This window comes from Lucilia cuprina, chromosome 4 (assembly GCF_022045245.1).
Source record: "Lucilia cuprina isolate Lc7/37 chromosome 4, ASM2204524v1, whole genome shotgun sequence".
NCBI classification, from domain to species: domain Eukaryota; kingdom Metazoa; phylum Arthropoda; class Insecta; order Diptera; family Calliphoridae; genus Lucilia; species Lucilia cuprina.
Window position 1 is genome coordinate 40890915 of NC_060952.1, and position 20520 is coordinate 40911434.

The 20520-nt window shown below is 33.4% G+C and overlaps 4 protein-coding genes across 5 annotated transcripts in view; 1 reads left to right on the forward strand and 3 right to left on the reverse strand.

Moving 5' to 3' along the window:
- Nucleotides 1-731: 731 nt before the first annotated feature.
- On the reverse strand, nt 732-18712 carry LOC124419644 (heat shock protein 70). 2 transcript variants are annotated; one of them, XM_046949861.1, is made up of 2 exons: nt 16597-18712; nt 732-879 (listed from the first exon to the last, which is right to left on the reverse strand). In XM_046949861.1, exon 1 carries the CDS (start codon nt 18511-18513, stop codon nt 16603-16605), a length of 1911 nt encoding a protein of 636 aa, XP_046805817.1. In that variant the 5' UTR covers nt 18514-18712; the 3' UTR covers nt 732-879; nt 16597-16602. The 2 variants fall into 2 exon arrangements, with proteins under 2 accessions (XP_046805817.1, XP_046805816.1); XM_046949860.1 differs by lacking the exon at nt 732-879 and adding an exon at nt 5302-5465.
- The window catches only part of LOC124419643 (heat shock protein 70), a 28640-nt gene continuing 8851 nt past the window's right edge, over nt 732-20520 (reverse strand). The window contains exon 2 of the mRNA XM_046949858.1: nt 732-1071. Coding sequence (XP_046805814.1) covers nt 888-1071 — 184 coding nt within the window. The 3' untranslated portion in view covers nt 732-887. The remainder of the gene's footprint in view (nt 1072-20520) is intronic.
- Nucleotides 5302-7562, reverse strand: LOC111681612 (heat shock protein 70). Its single transcript, XM_046949859.1, has one exon. It carries the CDS (start codon nt 7380-7382, stop codon nt 5472-5474), a length of 1911 nt encoding a protein of 636 aa, XP_046805815.1. The 5' UTR covers nt 7383-7562; the 3' UTR covers nt 5302-5471.
- On the forward strand, nt 10125-12249 carry LOC124419641 (heat shock protein 68-like). Its single transcript, XM_046949856.1, has one exon. It carries the CDS (start codon nt 10299-10301, stop codon nt 12231-12233), a length of 1935 nt encoding a protein of 644 aa, XP_046805812.1. The 5' UTR covers nt 10125-10298; the 3' UTR covers nt 12234-12249.

A 20520-nucleotide genomic window follows, 5' to 3' on the forward strand; every position in this document is an offset into this window, starting at 1 on the left:
ATGATATCTCTATTGTTTTATCACAACAACATAAAATATTATCAATTCCGCTTTTATATTCATCATTATAAAGGACTTTCTTATAAAGTGTAAAAAAAAAAATATGTGGCATATCGAGTTAATGAAATAAAATCTCTTACAGATAGTTTAAATAGAAAAAGAAACATGACCCTTATAGCGACAAATTACCATATAACGCTAAAAATCCTTTTAGGGACAATAGATATGGTTTCTAGCAAATCAAAAAGCTCATAAAATCAAATTGTGATGGTGGGTGGCTTACCGAGTTACTGCAATAAGCCCTTCAATTAGAGAAAACTCAGCATCTTTTAGAAAATTTACCTAGCACCTACCTAGTTGAATGATGCATCATTCAAAATGTACGTTATTTAAACAATGTACATATACAACTCCTTTAACAAAGATTAAAGTCTAATGAAGTTGGAGTTTTATCTCACATAGTGATCTACTAAGTGTAGTGTTTGGCGTGGGTGTAGGTTGATCAAAAAAGTCGCCACGAATGGTAAACCTTTTCGACGAAATATTTGGCCATTTTCGAATTGTATGCCATACGTTATTTAATTATGTTAAATCAGTCGCCAAGAATGGCAAACCTATTCGATGAAATATTTGGTGGCCCGGGGGACATTTTCGAATTGTCCGTCATACGTTATTTAATTAAGTTAAATCAGCGTAGGTTAATAAAACACATTTTTGTTATAATTTACATATTTGTTTTAACATAAAACAATTTATTTATTTCTCTTCATTTGAGATCTTATTTGCTAAAAATAAATTATTTCTTATTCTAAATGAACTTAACAATATTCATGAGTTTTAATGATGAATTGTTTCTTGGAATGACATTGAGATTGATTATTATTGATTTAATCTACTTCTTCTACAGTGGGACCACTTCTGCCGGCACCAAATCCACCAGCCTGTTGACCACATGATGGTCCAGCACCGCCACCATTGTGTAATTTGGTCATTATTGGTGTACATAACTTTGTGAGTGAATTCATCTTGTCTTCGTATTCCTCCTTTTCAGCCAATGTATTGGCATCTAGCCACTTGATTGTATCTTCACATGCACGCAAGGCTTCACCCTTTTCCTGTGCAGAAATCTTATCATACTACAACAAACTTTTTTCACAAAAAATGTTACTATGGCCGTATATATATAAAATGATATATAACTGCTATCGGACGATCTTGTTCACGATAAAAACCTATATAGAACTTTAAGTTGGAAGTGTAGAAATCGGATGGCATAAATTTTTTCCGGATTTCATCGTTCTAGGGTGTGTACTACAACAAACTTTTTTTTACAAAAAATGTTATTATGGCCGTGTTCTCTTCTAGCTATTGAAGACCTCAGTAAAGTTGTGAAAATATAAAATATATCCAATTTTTTGAAATTAGTCTTAAAAAATTCACAATATCTCGAAAACGATTAAACCGATTTCAAATATTTTGTGCGGAATTGTGTTTAGCAAAATTAGTAAAAACTTTTATTTTGCAACAGAAAATTATCCAAAGCAATTTTTCTTTTTTAAGATAGAGAAATTTAAAACTTGCGATAAAAATGTCAAAAAAATATTTTTTTCTTTTGAAATTTATGTCACTGGTGGTCAAAATCTTATTTTCATGAAAATGACAGATAGAATAATTTTCTGCGTCGATTTAGCTGTGTCCGTCCGTCCATGTAAACCTTGTAACAAACTACAGGCCGCAATTTTGAAGATAATTCCATGAAATTTGCTACATGATTTTCTATTGCCCCAGCGACAAACCCTATTGAAAATGGTTAAGATCGGTATATAAGGTCCACTTCCAAAAATTACTTAAACGCGTTTATTTGATTGAATTATAAATTTATCGAGTTAAAATTCGACTATCGCTATTGCGATAAAAATACCCTTCACCATGATGTGTTAAAAAACAGTCTTTACGAATTTTATTACAAAAAATCAAAAAAAAAAATACCAATTGTAGCCCATTTCATACGAACTACATTAATCCGGGCTCTACATGCTTAACTTCATATTTCTGGTTCGATATTATAGACATTTTAAAAAGTACCTTTTGAAGAACGAAAAGGTACTTCCCTTTTATGGGTTCCCACTTAATCCAGGCTCTACATAATGTTTCTAGGTTAAATATTATAGAAAATTCAAAAAGTACCTTTTGTAGAACGGAAAAGTACCAAAAAGTCCCTTCTTGTAGGTTCTTACATAGTCAAGGCTCTATATGCTAAATTTTATGTTTCTAGGTTCAATATTATAGAAAATTCGAAAAGTACCTTTTGTAGAACGAAACGTCCCTTTTATGTGTTCTGGATTAATCCGGCCTCTACATACTTAATATCATCTAGGTTCAATATTATAGAAAATTTAAAAAGTACCTTTTGTAGAATTAAAAAGTACCAAAAAGTCCCCTTTTATGTGTTCTAGCCTAATCCTGGCTCTACATACTTAATTTCATGTTTCTAAGTTCAATATTATACAAAATTCAAAAAGTACCTTTTGTAGAACGAAAAAGTACTAAAAAGTTTTATAGGTTCTTACCTAGTCAAGGTCCTACATTCTAAATTTCATGTTTCTAGGTTCAAAATTATAGAAAATTCAAAATCTATTACAATTCTAATATTTATTGAATATTATAAATTTAGTAATTTGCATGTGTGTAGAGATTTTCAAAATACAAATACATATATAATTTTGTTCTACACAAAATTTTGTTCAACACAAATTGATAAAGAGCATTATCGGTTAAAGCGCTTTTAGGGGTTGGACCTAGTATAGGAGAAATATAATTTTTGTATACAAAACTAATATTTTTGTCAAATTATGTATCAATAGCTTTATTTGGTAATAAGTAATGTGCGTTTAAGAGATTTTAGTAAAACGGCTTTGTATAGGAGCGTATGTCCAATTATGTATAAAAAGGCAAAATTTCTGAATTCTGTATCTATATCATTACTTGGTAATAAATATTTTGAATCTAAGTGATTTTCTGGACCTAGTATAAGAGCCATCACCAAATATGGACCGGTCGTAAAACAACTTTATAGGGAATTTATGTATATAAGAGCAATAATTTTGCTAAATGTATGGCTATAAATATTTGGTTATGAGTTATGTGCGTTTCTTCTGATTTTCGGAAGGGAACCTTGTATGTGTGTTTTTCTAAAAGGGACCTTATTTGGGAGCTAGTATCAATTATGGACCGATCGGAAAAACATTTCACAATATTATTTCTCTGTATATGAACAGAACTTATGCCAAATATGGATATCTTAATTTAGTAATGAGTTATGTGCGTTTAAGTTATTTTCGGGAGGGGACCTTGTATGGGAGCTATGACCAGTTATGCACCGATGGAAAAAAATTTCTTAGCAATACTTGATTTCATGGTTATATTTCTGTATTTAAGAGCAATACTTGTACCAAATTTTATATCGATATCTTAATTTAGAAATAAATTATGTGCGTTTAAGTGATTTTCGGGAGGGGACCTTGTATGGGAGCTATGACCAATTATGGACCGATCTAAAGAAACTTTCATGGTTATATTTTTGTACATAAGAGCAATACTTGTACCAAATTTAATATCGATATCTTAATTTAGTAATCAGTTATGCGCGTTTAACTGATTTTCGGGAGGGGACCTTGTATGGGAGCTATGACCAATTATGGACCCATCCAAAAAATTTTCCTCTGAATAAATTCTATTGACATAAGATTGTAATTTCTAAAATTTTGCGAAAATATCGACATTACGACGGAAGTTATTAATAAAAAAACAAATTTCCGGTAATATGTACTTTTGTATGGGAGGTATATGAAATTTTGGACCGATTCTGGCGATTTTTCACAGACATTAAGCTCTTGTGCGGAAACGAATGCCGATTTTTATGAAATTATCTTGCATAGTTTTCGAGAAAATTACATCAGAATCTGTAAAAAATGATTATTTTTTCGAGGTAGTTTCAAATTTTGATTCATATCATTTCCCGATGTGAACCGATTTTGCCCATTTTCAATACCAAACAACTTAGGAAAACGATGAACATTTTGGGTGAATTTGGTTAAATTCTATTGCTTCGTTTTATCGTGAGCGTGTTTTACACAGACAGACGCACAGATGGACAGAATTTGATAAGAACCCAGAATATATATACATTGTTGGGTCTCAGATGAATATTTCTTGGTGTTGCACACGGAATGACAAAGTTATATATACCCTCTATCAGCACTAATGATGGTGGAGGGTATAACAAGTATATAGTGGTTATGATTAAAAATTGCGAAATATGTTGCAAGGATCATATACCGGAATAGAAATACAACTGTACATTGGACATTTTTATTTAATGGACTATATTTTGTGAATACAAAACTCCAGCAATTAAAAATATAATTGTTCAATTATTCAATAAAAAAGTATAATAAACCAGATATTTATTTCACAAAACTTAACAAAAAAATTTAAACTAATTATTACTGAGTTCACACAGTGAAATATTTTCACAGCCCTTTGAAAAACAATTAACTCCCATCATATGTAAAGTTAATGTTTCAAATTTTCAGGGATGATAGATATTCGATAAACGAAAACAAAATTTGATAATGCAATAATATCGATTACTCGGTTTTCAAGTTATTCGCATCGACAGATGTGCCCCTATGGCAAATGATCCCCCTTCTACCATACTTTTCCTTTGTATTCGCATTTATCTACAGTTTAGTGCAATCATCAGGTTCATGAGGTGGGAGGTTACATTTATCCCAGAAGTTGGCAGTTGCGACAACGCATTGGGTTTGGAAAATAAGTTTTAACCTTAGCCTTATATGTACATCAATAACTTTCTGAACATTGAATTGTATCATTCTTGGTGGTCAATTTATTTTACGAAACTACTTCCTGAGATTTAAACTCAGTAACAATTTCGTCATCAGGTACGTTATTTAAACAATGTACATATACAACTCCTTTAACAAAGATTAAAGTCTAATAAAGTTGGAGTTTGATCTCACATAGTGATCTACTAAGTGTAGTGTTTGGCCTGGGTGTAGGTTGATCAAAAAAGTCGCCACGAATGGTAAACCTTTTCGACGAAATATTTGGCCATTTTCGAATTGTATGCCATACGTTATTTAATTATGTTAAATCAGTCGCCAAGAATGGCAAACCTATTCGATGAAATATTTGGTGGCCCGGGGGACATTTTCGAATTGTCCGTCATACGTTATTTAATTAAGTTAAATCAGCGTAGGTTAATAAAACACATTTTTGTTATAATTTACATATTTGTTTTAACATAAAACAATTTATTTATTTCTCTATATTTGAGATCTTATTTGCTAAAAATAAATTATTTCTTATTCTAAATGAACTTAACAATATACATGAGTTTTAATGATGAATTGTTTCTTGGAATGACATTGAGATTGATTAATATTGATTTAATCTACTTCTTCTACAGTGGGACCACTTCTGCCGGCACCAAATCCACCAGCCTGTTGACCACATGATGGTCCAGCACCTCCTCCATTGTGTAATTTGGTCATTATTGGTGTGCATAACTTTGTGAGTGAATTCATCTTGTCTTCGTATTCTTCCTTTTCAGCCAATGTATTGGCATCTAACCACTTGATTGTATCTTCACATGCACGCAAGGCTTCACCCTTTTCCTGTGCAGAAATCTTATCACCAGCTTGATCTAATGCTTGTTTTACACCAAACACATAACCTTCCAAATTGTTGCGAGCACTAATCTTATTTTTCTGCTTCTCATCTTCTTCAGCGAATTTCTCAGCCTCACTGACCATACGATCAATTTCGGCTTGTGACAAACGTCCTTTATCGTTCTTAATAGTGATGTTCTTGACATTGCCAGAACTCATCTCCTTTGCAGAAACATTTAGAATGCCATTGGCATCAAGGTCGAAAGTGACTTCAATTTGTGGCACACCACGAGGAGCTGGTGGAATACCAGAGAGATCAAATGTGCCCAATTTGTTGTTGTCCTTTGTCATGACACGTTCACCTTCAAAGACTTGGATGCTTACACCTGGTTGATTATCCGAATAGGTGGAGAAGGTTTGTGTTTGTTTGCATGGAATGCGTGTGTTGCGCTCGATGATCTTTGCCATTACACCGCCAGCAGTTTCAATGCCAAGTGATAGTGGAGCCACATCTACCAGCAGAACATCTTGAATAGCACTGCTCTTATCACCACTAAGTATAGCCGCCTGAATAGCAGCACCATAGGCCACAGCTTCATCGGGATTAATGGACAAGTTTAGACTCTTGCCACAGAAGAATTGTTGAAGAAGACTTTGAACTTTAGGGATGCGTGTAGAACCACCAACCAGTACAATATCATGTATTTGGTTCTTGTCCATTTTAGCATCATTGAGGGCCTTCTCAACAGGTTCCAATGTTTGACGGAATAAATCAGCACACAATTCTTCAAATCTGGCACGACTCACTTTAGTGTAGAAATCTTGACCCTCAAATAGAGCATCAATTTCAATGGAGGCTTCAGTGCTGGATGACAATGTACGTTTGGCACGTTCAGCAGCAGTTCTTAGACGTCTCAATGATCTGGGATTAGAGCGTATATCTTTCTTGTATTTGCGTTTGAATTCATCGGCCAGGTGTGAGACGAGTCTGTTGTCGAAATCTTCACCACCCAAGTGAGTATCGCCAGCTGTTGCTCTCACTTCAAATAATGAACCTTCGTCGATGGTTAAGATGGAGACATCAAAAGTACCACCGCCCAAATCAAAGATGAGTACGTTACGTTCACCTTTCAAGTTCTTATCGAGACCATATGCTAGAGCAGCCGCCGTGGGTTCATTGATAATTCTCAATACATTTAAACCAGCAATACGACCAGCATCTTTGGTGGCTTGTCTCTGTGAATCGTTAAAGTAGGCAGGAACTGTAATTACTGCATCGGTTACTGTCTGACCCAAATAGGCTTCGGCAGTTTCCTTCATCTTTGTCAACACCATTGAACTGATTTCCTCTGGTGCGAATTTCTTATGTTCACCCTTGAATTCGACACCGATTTTCGGTTTGCCACCATCACTGATCACTTTGAATGGCCAGTGTTTAATATCTTCCATTATCTTAGGATCATCATATTTGCGACCAATAAGACGTTTTGCATCAAATACTGTGTTCTTGGGATTCATGGCAACTTGATTCTTCGCCGCATCACCAATGAGACGTTCCGTGTCTGTGAAGGCAACATAACTGGGTGTTGTTCGGTTGCCTTGATCGTTGGCAATAATCTCAACTTTTCCATGTTGGAAGACACCAACACAGGAGTATGTTGTACCCAAATCAATACCAATTGCTACCATTGTGTGACTTTGTTTTTCTTCTTTGTTGTGAATATAAACTTGATGAATGATTTGTAATAGTTTTTCTTTTTATAGAACTTGTTGCTTAAGATTCACTTTTTATAGAATTATTTTACTTTCTTTTGTATATTTTCTGATTTATTTAATTTCTTGTTCACTTGAACGTAGTTTTTCTTAATATAATCGCCTATTATTTATTTTTAATGTTTTCACTTTGCTTGTTTGTATTGTACTAATGCCGAAGAGAGTTTGTGCGGCCGTATTTATACGAATCACATACTCTTTGGTATTTTCTAGATACTTTTGCGGAATACGTTTGAATCTTCTAGAAAAGCCATGAATGAGTTTATTTTTTTTAAGAGAAGTGTTTGATTTTTAAGAGAGTGAGAAAGCTTGTTAGTTTGTAGAAGTGGTTGAGTCAATATTTTGTTTTGTTTTTATTTTTTATGCCGGTGTTTTTGTTATTGTTGTATATACAAACAATTGTATACAAAAAACATACAATAAATGTGTTATTTTTGTTTATTTGTACGCTATATTCATTTGAGTTATATTAAAAAGACGAATGCAATGGAATATTACTTGGATCATTTGTTTCAAATTCTGGAAATTTCTGCATGTTTTTATTGTTTGTTTTTAATTTGTCTTTAATATTTTTTTACAATGTTTGTACCGTATTGGTCCTAACCCTACCTAAAGTATACCGATCGACTTAGAATTTGATTCGATTAAGACATGTCCGTTTCGTCTCTCCGGCTGTACATGTTAAACTTGTGCGCAAGGTACACTCGCAATTTTCAAGATATTTTGAAAAAAATTTGCATCAAACGGTTTGTTTTTGGTACATGGACGAAACCTATTAGAACGGATGAAATCGGTGCCGTATTTCATCAGCCACCTTTTTATGTTATAGTTACGTAAATATACTATTATCTCTCCAAAAAATAGCACGAATAAGTTTTATATACAGTGAATCAATTAAGTAATTTGCCTATGTAAAAATTTTATAAATTTTAAGAAAAAAACTTTATCTGAACAATTTATTTTATGACGAAAATAGATTATATCAATTTTATTTTTAAATATTTTCATTTTTAAAAACTGATCTAATAATTTTAATATGTACCTACTTTATATGTATGTTTAGCAAAAATGTACAAGAACTCAATGATCATTTCGTGTGCAATTATTACTAAAAATTATTTAAAATTTATAAATAATTATTAAATAAATATAAAATATTTGTCACAAAATGTTTATTTAGGAAATTTTAATAGATTTTTCTTAAATTTTAATATTTGTCACAAAATGTTTATTTAGGAAATTTTAATAGTTTTCTGTTAATATTCAAAGCATTAAGATTCCGTAGTCATGAAGTCTGAACAATGATCAAAATGCGACTGTCGATCATTGCAGTCAATCTATTACATAGATGGAATTTTGCAAAAATTAATGTACAGTACATTTTGGGGAAAATATATATCTAAATAAGGGCGATTGGTGATTTGGTGGATATTGGCATAGGTATAAGAAACTTTTTTAGACTTCCAGACAAATGTAGTGTCTTACATGCGAAGATCTGAATAGCTACGGAACTGGTATCACATTGTTGGCGAGTGATAACTATGTTTGTCAATAGTCTGATAAACAATTTTTGGATTGACTCGGTTCATTACAGAGCGAATTACGCCGATACTTCAAACTCCAAATAGAGGTTATAACTAATCTTTGAATAAATTTCTGCATCTCTTTGTAGCACTGTTTTAGATGTAAATTATACGAAATGATTCTAAGCCGAATGAGTTCTTCTTAGATCGTCAGGTCGGCTCATACTTTTTGCCGCATACTCTGATATAACTTTGAAATTGTAATATATGAATTTGAAAGACTAGTTTCGAATCTCGACCTAAATAGAAGTTACAGTGGTAAAACCACTAATTTTTCATTATTACAAAATAATCTCTGATAGATTCCGGTAATAGTAACATGAACTGCAAATGGAGGTGCAACTCAAATTAGACAATAATAGTCTTAGGAATATTAAAATGCGACAATATCGTAGGACTTCTGAGGGTAATGCGACAATAATACATAGTCTCTGGCACATGGGTGTAAATCATGCCTTCTACTAGGATTTGTTAGAGGAATAATTTTTACAACTTGTAGATTATAGAAGTTATTCGTATATCTTTATTCTATACCTCTCGTGAAATTTTCAAGAAATTTCGATTATCCTTTTGACAAACAGAGCAGAAACATTTTCCAATATGAATACGTATGTATGAATCCTATAATAAATCTTGTTCTACAATACATTACATATTAGTTTATTAAAGGTAGGTGCCCTAACGTAGGTCAGTATTTTAAAGAGATTTGAAAAGACTAAGAGGAAAAATATGCATTGTACATATGTATGTATGTTTATGATACAAAAACACATATGTAGATATATCTGTGTGTGTAGTGATGATTTTTTCTGCCTCTCTATACGCCAGTATAAGATACAAAAACACATAGATACACATTGTTCTCTTAAATGCATAGGAAAACTCACACTACTACGTGCTTAACTCTCTTTTGCATCTTTTTGCAAATCTTATTTTGCACAAAAAAGATACTTTTACCCCCTCATATAATATGTGAATATCTACAATTTTCAAGAAAATTCAGACAAAATTCTAGAATTTTCTCTTGAGTGAATACAAAAGAGTCAACAAGTATAAAAGGGAAGTAAATTTCGACAATCGTCATATTTAAGTACAAGAAATCAACGTGAAAAGATAATATTAAAGCGAAAAAAAATAATAGTGAATTTTTAAATTCTAACTAACATAAAAGTATTGAAAAGTTGTAAAACATAAAACAAAGTATTAAAATAATTAACAAAATTAGTGCATAAAAACAACAGAAAACAAAATGGTAGCAATTGGTATTGATTTGGGTACAACATACTCCTGTGTTGGTGTATTCCAACATGGTAAAGTGGAAATCATAGCCAACGATCAAGGCAACCGCACAACACCCAGTTATGTTGCCTTCACAGATTCGGAGCGTCTTATCGGTGATGCGGCGAAAAATCAAGTTGCCATGAATCCTCGGAATACAGTGTTCGACGCAAAACGTTTAATTGGCCGTAAATTCGAAGATCAAAAGATTCAGGATGATATGAAACACTGGCCCTTCAAAGTGGTAAATGATTGTGGAAAGCCAAAGATTTCAGTGGAGTTTAAGGGTGAACAAAAGAAATTTGCTCCCGAGGAAATTAGTTCTATGGTGTTGACAAAAATGAAGGAAACGGCTGAAGCCTTTTTAGGCACTACAGTTCGCGATGCAGTCATTACAGTGCCAGCCTACTTTAACGATTCACAGAGACAAGCCACCAAAGATGCTGGAGCAATTGCTGGTCTAAATGTATTGAGAATCATCAATGAACCCACAGCCGCTGCTTTAGCTTATGGCCTGGACAAAAACTTAAAGGGTGAACGTAATGTTTTAATCTTTGATTTGGGTGGTGGTACTTTTGATGTTTCCATTCTCACAATCGATGAGGGTTCATTGTTTGAAGTGCGTGCTACAGCTGGCGATACTCATTTGGGTGGTGAAGATTTTGACAATCGTTTAGTCAATCACTTTGCCGAAGAATTTAAGCGTAAATACAAAAAAGACTTGCGTTCAAATCCCAGAGCATTACGTCGCTTAAGATCGGCTGCTGAACGTGCAAAACGAACATTATCATCCAGTACTGAGGCAACATTAGAGATAGATGCTCTATTCGAAGGTGTGGATTTCTACACTAAAATAAGCCGGGCTCGTTTCGAAGAATTATGTGGTGATTTGTTCCGCAACACTTTGCAGCCGGTGGAGAAAGCCTTAAATGATGCTAAAATGGATAAGAACCAAATACACGATATTGTTTTAGTAGGTGGTTCTACACGCATTCCTAAAGTTCAGAATCTACTACAACAATTCTTCTGCGGAAAAACTCTAAATTTGTCCATTAATCCTGATGAAGCTGTGGCCTATGGTGCAGCAATTCAAGCAGCTATTCTCAGTGGCGACAAGAGCAGTGCCATTCAAGATGTGCTGCTGGTAGATGTGGCACCTCTTTCATTGGGCATTGAAACAGCTGGAGGAGTAATGACTAAATTAATTGAACGCAACAGTCGCATTCCATGCAAACAATCAAAGACCTTTACCACATATGCTGACAATCAACCAGCTGTCACGATACAGGTCTTTGAAGGTGAAAGAGCATTAACCAAAGACAACAATCTTTTGGGCACCTTTAATTTAACTGGAATACCGCCAGCACCTCGTGGGGTTCCTAAAATAGATGTAACATTTGATTTAGATGCCAATGGTATTCTGAATGTAACTGCCAAAGAAATGAGCACTGGTAATGCCAAAAATATTGTCATCAAAAATGACAAAGGTCGTTTGTCGCAAGCTGAAATTGATCGTATGGTCCGTGAGGCCGAACAATATGCAGATGAAGATGAAAAACATCGTCAACGTATAGCAGCACGCAATCAATTGGAAGCCTATGTATTCAATGTGAAACAGTCAACTCAAGATGCTGGCGATAAAATACCAAAATCCGATAAAGATCGTGTCATGGAGAAATGTGAAGAAACCGTCAAATGGTTAGACAACAACACGACCGCTGAAAAAGAAGAATATGATTACAAATTGGAGGAATTAACTAAGTTATGCCAACCCATTATGACAAGACTACATCAACAGGCTAGTGGTGGAGCTGCTGGCCCACAAGCAGGTGCTGGTTGTGGTCAACAAGCTGGAGGTTTTGGTGGTCAAAATTATGGTGGTCCAACCGTTGAAGAAGTAGATTAAAATTTTTAATTTATTACTTCATATTTTTTTTTTATTTTAAAAAGACTGAATTTATGTTAGGTTAACGAATAATGGTCTTATGCAAAAACGATTATTAAAGTTAACAATGGTTTACTACACTCTTTTTTCATATAAAAACAGGTTTTAACAATCATTGTTAACTTAATTATCGTTTTTGCATAAGGCGGTAAGTTTTTAATAAGTTGATTTGTTTTAAGTGTTAACTTAATTTTAAATAAATTACCTTTGTAGCTTTAAATATTTAAGAACATATCTGGAAATAAAATTTTAATTGAAATTATAAAAAGTGGAAGTATTATTTACTTGGAACCACACTGTCAAATAAAATAAGAATCGCTATAATTTAACCTACGGCCATATATAAGGATCCAGACGCTCATAAATTTCTTCAAAATGCAAGTATTGTAGCAACATTACTCAACATAATGAAGATTGAAAGCAACTAAAATCGGTCTGCCTAAGTTTATGTGCGAAGGTTATGTATATGTATTAGAACGAACATATTAGTTTGTCATTACTCTTGTAGATTTTCTGACCCAAATTTCTAGAAATCTGTTCTGTGGGATATGTTATACGTTTGGGAAGAACGCCATTTAAAATCAGCAAAATCGGTCCATAAATCCCACCATCACCAGTGATGGAGTGCATAACAAGTCTGTGTAAAACACACCCATGTTAAAACTAAGCAAAGAAAATCAACCAAATTTATTGGCCATATCTCACATATAAGGTCCACTTCCAAAAATTACTTAAACGCGTTTATTTGATTGAATTATAAATTTATCGAGTTAAAATTCGACTATCGCTATTGCGATAAAAATACCCTTCACCATGATGTGTTAAAAAACAGTCTTTACGAATTTTATTACAAAAAATCAAAAAAAAAAATACCAATTGTAGCCCATTTCATACGAACTACATTAATCCGGGCTCTACATGCTTAACTTCATATTTCTGGTTCGATATTATAGACATTTTAAAAAGTACCTTTTGAAGAACGAAAAGGTACTTCCCTTTTATGGGTTCCCACTTAATCCAGGCTCTACATAATGTTTCTAGGTTAAATATTATAGAAAATTCAAAAAGTACCTTTTGTAGAACGGAAAAGTACCAAAAAGTCCCTTCTTGTAGGTTCTTACATAGTCAAGGCTCTATATGCTAAATTTTATGTTTCTAGGTTCAATATTATAGAAAATTCGAAAAGTACCTTTTGTAGAACGAAACGTCCCTTTTATGTGTTCTGGATTAATCCGGCCTCTACATACTTAATATCATCTAGGTTCAATATTATAGAAAATTTAAAAAGTACCTTTTGTAGAATTAAAAAGTACCAAAAAGTCCCCTTTTATGTGTTCTAGCCTAATCCTGGCTCTACATACTTAATTTCATGTTTCTAAGTTCAATATTATACAAAATTCAAAAAGTACCTTTTGTAGAACGAAAAAGTACTAAAAAGTTTTATAGGTTCTTACCTAGTCAAGGTCCTACATTCTAAATTTCATGTTTCTAGGTTCAAAATTATAGAAAATTCAAAATCTATTACAATTCTAATATTTATTGAATATTATAAATTTAGTAATTTGCATGTGTGTAGAGATTTTCAAAATACAAATACATATATAATTTTGTTCTACACAAAATTTTGTTCAACACAAATTGATAAAGAGCATTATCGGTTAAAGCGCTTTTAGGGGTTGGACCTAGTATAGGAGAAATATAATTTTTGTATACAAAACTAATATTTTTGTCAAATTATGTATCAATAGCTTTATTTGGTAATAAGTAATGTGCGTTTAAGAGATTTTAGTAAAACGGCTTTGTATAGGAGCTTATATCCAATTGTGTATATAAAGGCAAAATTTCTGAATTCTGTATCTATATCATTACTTGGTAATAAATATTTTGAATCTAAGTGATTTTCTGGACATAGTATAAGAGCCATCACCAAATATGGACCGGTCGTAAAACAACTTTATAGGGAATTTATGTATATAAGAGCAATAATTTTGCTAAATGTATGGCTATAAATATTTGGTTATGAGTTATGTGCGTTTCTTCTGATTTTCGGAAGGGAACCTTGTATGTGTGTTTTTCTAAAAGGGACCTTATTTGGGAGCTAGTATCAATTATGGTCCGATCGGAAAAACATTTCACAATATTATTTCTCTGTATATGAACAGAACTTATGCCAAATATGGATATCTTAATTTAGTAATGAGTTATGTGCGTTTAAGTTATTTTCGGGAGGGGACCTTGTATGGGAGCTATGACCAGTTATGCACCGATGGAAAAAAATTTCTTAGCAATACTTGATTTCATGGTTATATTTCTGTATTTAAGAGCAATACTTGTACCAAATTTTATATCGATATCTTAATTTAGAAAAAAATTATGTGCGTTTAAGTGATTTTCGGGAGGGGACCTTGTATGGGAGCTATGACCAATTATGGACCGATCTAAAGAAACTTTCATGGTTATATTTTTGTACATAAGAGCAATACTTGTACCAAATTTAATATCGATATCTTAATTTAGTAATCAGTTATGCGCGTTTAACTGATTTTCGGGAGGGGACCTTGTATGGGAGCTATGACCAATTATGGACCCATCCAAAAAATTTTCCTCTGAATAAATTCTATTGACATAAGATTGTAATTTCTAAAATTTTGCGAAAATATCGACATTACGACGGAAGTTATTAATAAAAAAACAAATTTCCGGTAATATGTACTTTTGTATGGGAGGTATATGAAATTTTGGACCGATTCTGGCGATTTTTCACAGACATTAAGCTCTTGTGCGGAAACGAATGCCGATTTTTATGAAATTATCTTGCATAGTTTTCGAGAAAATTACATCAGAATCTGTAAAAAATGATTTTTTTTCGAGTAGTTTCAAATTTTGATTCATTTCATTTAATGTGAACCGATTTTTGCCCATTTCAATACCAAACAACTTAGGAAAACGATGAACAATTTGGGTGAATTTGGTTAAATTCTATTGCTTCGTTTATCGTGAGCGTGTTTTACACAGACAGACGCACAGAGGACAGAATTTGATAAGAACCAGAATATTAACATTGTTGGGTCTCAGATGAATATTTCTTGGTGTTGCACACGGAATGACAAGTTATATATACCCTCTATCAGCATAATGAGGTGGAGGGTATAACAAGTATATAGTGGTCATGATTAAAAATTGCGAAATATGTTGCAAGGTTCATATACCGGATAGAAATAAACTGTACAATTGGACATTTTTATTTAATGGACTATATTTTGTGAATACAAAACTCCAGCAATTAAAAATATAATTGTTCAATTATTCAATAAAAAAGTATAATAAACAGATATTTATTTCACAAAACTTAACAAAAAAATTTAAACTAATTATTACTGAGTTCACACAGTGAAATATTTTCACAGCCCTTTGAAAAACAATTAACTCCCATCATATGTAAAGTTAATGTTTCAAATTTTCAGGGATGATAGATATTCGATAAACGAAAACAAAATTTGATAATGCAATAATATCGATTACTCGGTTTTCAAGTTATTCGCATCGACAGATGTGCCCCTATGGCAAATGATCCCCCTTCTACCATACTTTTCCTTTGTATTCGCATTTATCTACAGTTTAGTGCAATCATCAGGTTCATGAGGTGGGAGGTTACATTTATCCCAGAAGTTGGCAGTTGCGACAACGCATTGGGTTTGGAAAATAAGTTTTAACCTTAGCCTTATATGTACATCAATAACTTTCTGAACATTGAATTGTATCATTCTTGGTGGTCAATTTATTTTACGAAACTACTTCCTGAGATTTAAACTCAGTAACAATTTCGTCATCAGGTACGTTATTTAAACAATGTACATATACAACTCCTTTAACAAAGATTAAAGTCTAATAAAGTTGGAGTTTGATCTCACATAGTGATCTACTAAGTGTAGTGTTTGGCCTGGGTGTAGGTTGATCAAAAAAGTCGCCACGAATGGTAAACCTTTTCGACGAAATATTTGGCCATTTTCGAATTGTATGCCATACGTTATTTAATTATGTTAAATCAGTCGCCAAGAATGGCAAACCTATTCGATGAAATATTTGGTGGCCCGGGGGACATTTTCGAATTGTCCGTCATACGTTATTTAATTAAGTTAAATCAGCGTAGGTTAATAAAACACATTTTTGTTATAATTTACATATTTGTTTTAACATAAAACAATTTATTTATTTCTCTATATTTGAGATCTTATTTGCTAAAAATAAATTATTTCTTATTCTAAATGAACTTAACAATATACATGAGTTTTAATGATGAATTGTTTCTTGGAATGACATTGAGATTGATTTAATCTACTTCTTCTACAGTGGGACCACTTCTGCCGGCACCAAATCCACCAGCCTGTTGACCACATGATGGTCCAGCACCTCCTCCATTGTGTAATTTGGTCATTATTGGTGTGCATAACTTTGTGAGTGAATTCATCTTGTCTTCGTATTCTTCCTTTTCAGCCAATGTATTGGCATCTAACCACTTGATTGTATCTTCACATGCACGCAAGGCTTCACCCTTTTCCTGTGCAGAAATCTTATCACCAGCTTGATCTAATGCTTGTTTTACACCAAACACATAACCTTCCAAATTGTTGCGAGCACTAATCTTATTTTTCTGCTTCTCATCTTCTTCAGCGAATTTCTCAGCCTCACTGACCATACGATCAATTTCGGCTTGTGACAAACGTCCTTTATCGTTCTTAATAGTGATGTTCTTGACATTGCCAGAACTCATCTCCTTTGCAGAAACATTTAGAATGCCATTGGCATCAAGGTCGAAAGTGACTTCAATTTGTGGCACACCACGAGGAGCTGGTGGAATACCAGAGAGATCAAATGTGCCCAATTTGTTGTTGTCCTTTGTCATGACACGTTCACCTTCAAAGACTTGGATGCTTACACCAGGTTGATTATCAGAATAGGTGGAGAAGGTTTGTGTTTGTTTGCATGGAATGCGTGTGTTGCGTTCGATGATCTTTGCCATTACTCCACCAGCAGTTTCAATGCCAAGTGATAGTGGAGCCACATCTACCAGCAGAACATCTTGAATAGCACTGCTCTTATCACCGCTAAGTATAGCCGCCTGAATAGCAGCACCGTAGGCCACAGCTTCATCGGGATTAATGGACAAATTTAGACTCTTGCCACAGAAGAATTGTTGAAGAAGACTTTGAACTTTAGGGATGCGTGTAGAACCACCAACCAGTACAATATCATGTATTTGGTTCTTGTCCATTTTAGCATCATTAAGGGCCTTCTCAACAGGTTCCAATGTTTGACGGAATAAATCAGCACACAATTCTTCAAATCTGGCACGACTCACTTTAGTGTAGAAATCTTGACCCTCAAATAGAGCATCAATTTCAATGGAGGCTTCAGTGCTGGATGACAATGTACGTTTGGCACGTTCAGCAGCAGTTCTTAGACGTCTCAATGATCTGGGATTAGAACGTATATCTTTCTTGTATTTGCGTTTGAATTCATCGGCCAGGTGTGAGACGAGTCTGTTGTCGAAATCTTCACCACCCAAGTGAGTATCGCCAGCTGTTGCTCTCACTTCAAATAATGAACCTTCGTCGATGGTTAAGATGGAGACATCAAAAGTACCACCGCCCAAATCAAAGATGAGTACGTTACGTTCACCTTTCAAGTTCTTATCGAGACCATATGCTAGAGCAGCCGCCGTGGGTTCATTGATAATTCTCAATACATTTAAACCAGCAATACGACCAGCATCTTTGGTGGCTTGTCTCTGTGAATCGTTAAAGTAGGCAGGAACTGTAATTACTGCATCGGTTACTGTCTGACCCAAATAGGCTTCGGCAGTTTCCTTCATCTTTGTCAACACCATTGAACTGATTTCCTCTGGTGCGAATTTCTTATGTTCACCCTTGAATTCGACACCGATTTTCGGTTTGCCACCATCACTGATCACTTTGAATGGCCAGTGTTTAATATCTTCCATTATCTTAGGATCATCATATTTGCGACCAATAAGACGTTTTGCATCAAATACTGTGTTCTTGGGATTCATGGCAACTTGATTCTTCGCCGCATCACCAATGAGACGTTCCGTGTCTGTGAAGGCAACATAACTGGGTGTTGTTCGGTTGCCTTGATCGTTGGCAATAATCTCAACTTTTCCATGTTGGAAGACACCAACACAGGAGTATGTTGTACCCAAATCAATACCAATTGCTACCATTGTGTGACTTTGTTTTTCTTCTTTGTTGTGAATATAAACTTGATGAATGATTTGTAATAGTTTTTCTTTTTATAGAACTTGTTGCTTAAGATTCACTTTTTATAGAATTATTTTACTTTCTTTTGTATATTTTCTGATTTATTTAATTTCTTGTTCACTTGAACGTAGTTTTTCTTAATATAATCGCCTATTATTTATTTTTAATGTTTTCACTTTGCTTGTTTGTATTGTACTAATGCCGAAGAGAGTTTGTGCGGCCGTATTTATACGAATCACATACTCTTTGGTATTTTCTAGATACTTTTGCGGGAATACGTTTGAATCTTCTAGAAACGCCATGAATGAGTTTATTTTTTTTAAGAGAAGTGTTTGATTTTTAAGAGAGTGAGAAAGCTTGTTAGTTTGTAGAAGTGGTTGAGTCAATATTTTTGTTTTGTTTTTATTTTTTATGCCGGTGTTTTTGTTATTGTTGTATACAAACAATTGTATACAAACATACAATTAAATGTGTATATTTTTGTTTATTTGTACGCTATATTCATTTGAGTTATATTAAAAATGACGAATGCAATGGAATATTACTTGGATCATTTGTTTCAAATTCTGGAAATTTCTGCATGTTTTTATTGTTTGTTTTTAATTTGTCTTTAATATTTTTTACAATGTTTGTACCGTATTGGTCCTAACCCTACCTTAAAGTATACCGATCGACTTAGAATTTGATTCGATTAAGACATGTCCGTTCGTCTCTCCGGCTGTACATGTTAAACTTGTGCGCAAGGTACACTCGCAATTTTCAAGATATTTTGAAAAAAATTTGCATCAAACGGTTTGTTTTTGGTACATGGACGAAACCTATTAGAACGGATGAAATCGGTGCCGTATTTCATCAGCCACCTTTTTATGTTATAGTTACGTAAAATATACTATTATCTCTCCAAAAAATAGCACGAATAAGTTTTATATACAGTGAATCAATTAAGTAATTTGCCTATGTAAAATTTTATAAATTTTAAGAAAAAACTTTATCTGAACAATTATTTTTAGCAAAATAAAGCAAATCATTGCAGTCAATATATTACATAGATGGAATTTTGCAAAAATTAATGTACAGTACATTTTGGGGAAAATATATATCTAAATAAGGCGATTGGTGATTGGGTGGATATTGGCATAGGTATAAGAAACTTTTTTAGACTTTCAGACAAATGTAGTGTCTTACATGCGAAGATCTGAAAAGCTACGGAACTGGTATCACATTGTTGGCGAGTGATAACTATGTTTGTCAATAGTCTGATAAACAATTTTTGGATTGACTCGGTTCATTACAGAGCGAATTACGCCGATACTTCAAACTTTCTGCATCTCTTTGTAGCACTGTTTTAGATGTAAGTTATACGAAATGATTCCAAGCCGAATGAGTTCTTCTTAGATTTCTCTGATATAGCTTTGAAATTGTATCTCGACCTAAATAGAACAGTGTTAAAACCACAAATTTTTCATTATTATAAAATAATCTCTGAAAGATTCCGGTAATAGTAACATGAACTGCAAATGGAGGTGCAACTCAAATGAGACAATAATAGTCTTAGAAATATTAGAATGCGACAATATCGTAGGACTTCTGAGAGTAATGCGACAATAATACATAGTCTCTGGCACATGGGTGTAAATCATGCCTTCTACTAAGATTTATTAGAAGAATAATTTTTACAACTTGTAGATTATAGAAGTTATTCGTATATCTTCATTCTATACCTCTCGTGAAATTTTCAAGAAATTTCGATTATCCTTTTGACAAACAGAGCAGAAACATTTTCCAATATGAATACGTATGTATGAATCCTATAATAAATGTTGTTCTACAATACATTACATATTAGTTTATTAAAGGTAGGTGCCCTAACGTAGGTCAGTATTTTAAAGAGATTTCAAAAGACTAAGAGGAAAAATATGCATTGTACATACGTATGTATGTTTATGATACAAAAACACATATGTAGATAT

Coding starts and splice junctions, on each gene's coding strand:
- LOC111681612 (XM_046949859.1), bottom strand. CDS start 7,382: ATGGTAGCAATTGGTATTGATTTGGGTACAACATACTCCTGTGTTGGT.
- LOC124419641 (XM_046949856.1), top strand. CDS start 10,299: ATGGTAGCAATTGGTATTGATTTGGGTACAACATACTCCTGTGTTGGT.
- LOC124419644 (XM_046949861.1), bottom strand. CDS start 18,513: ATGGTAGCAATTGGTATTGATTTGGGTACAACATACTCCTGTGTTGGT.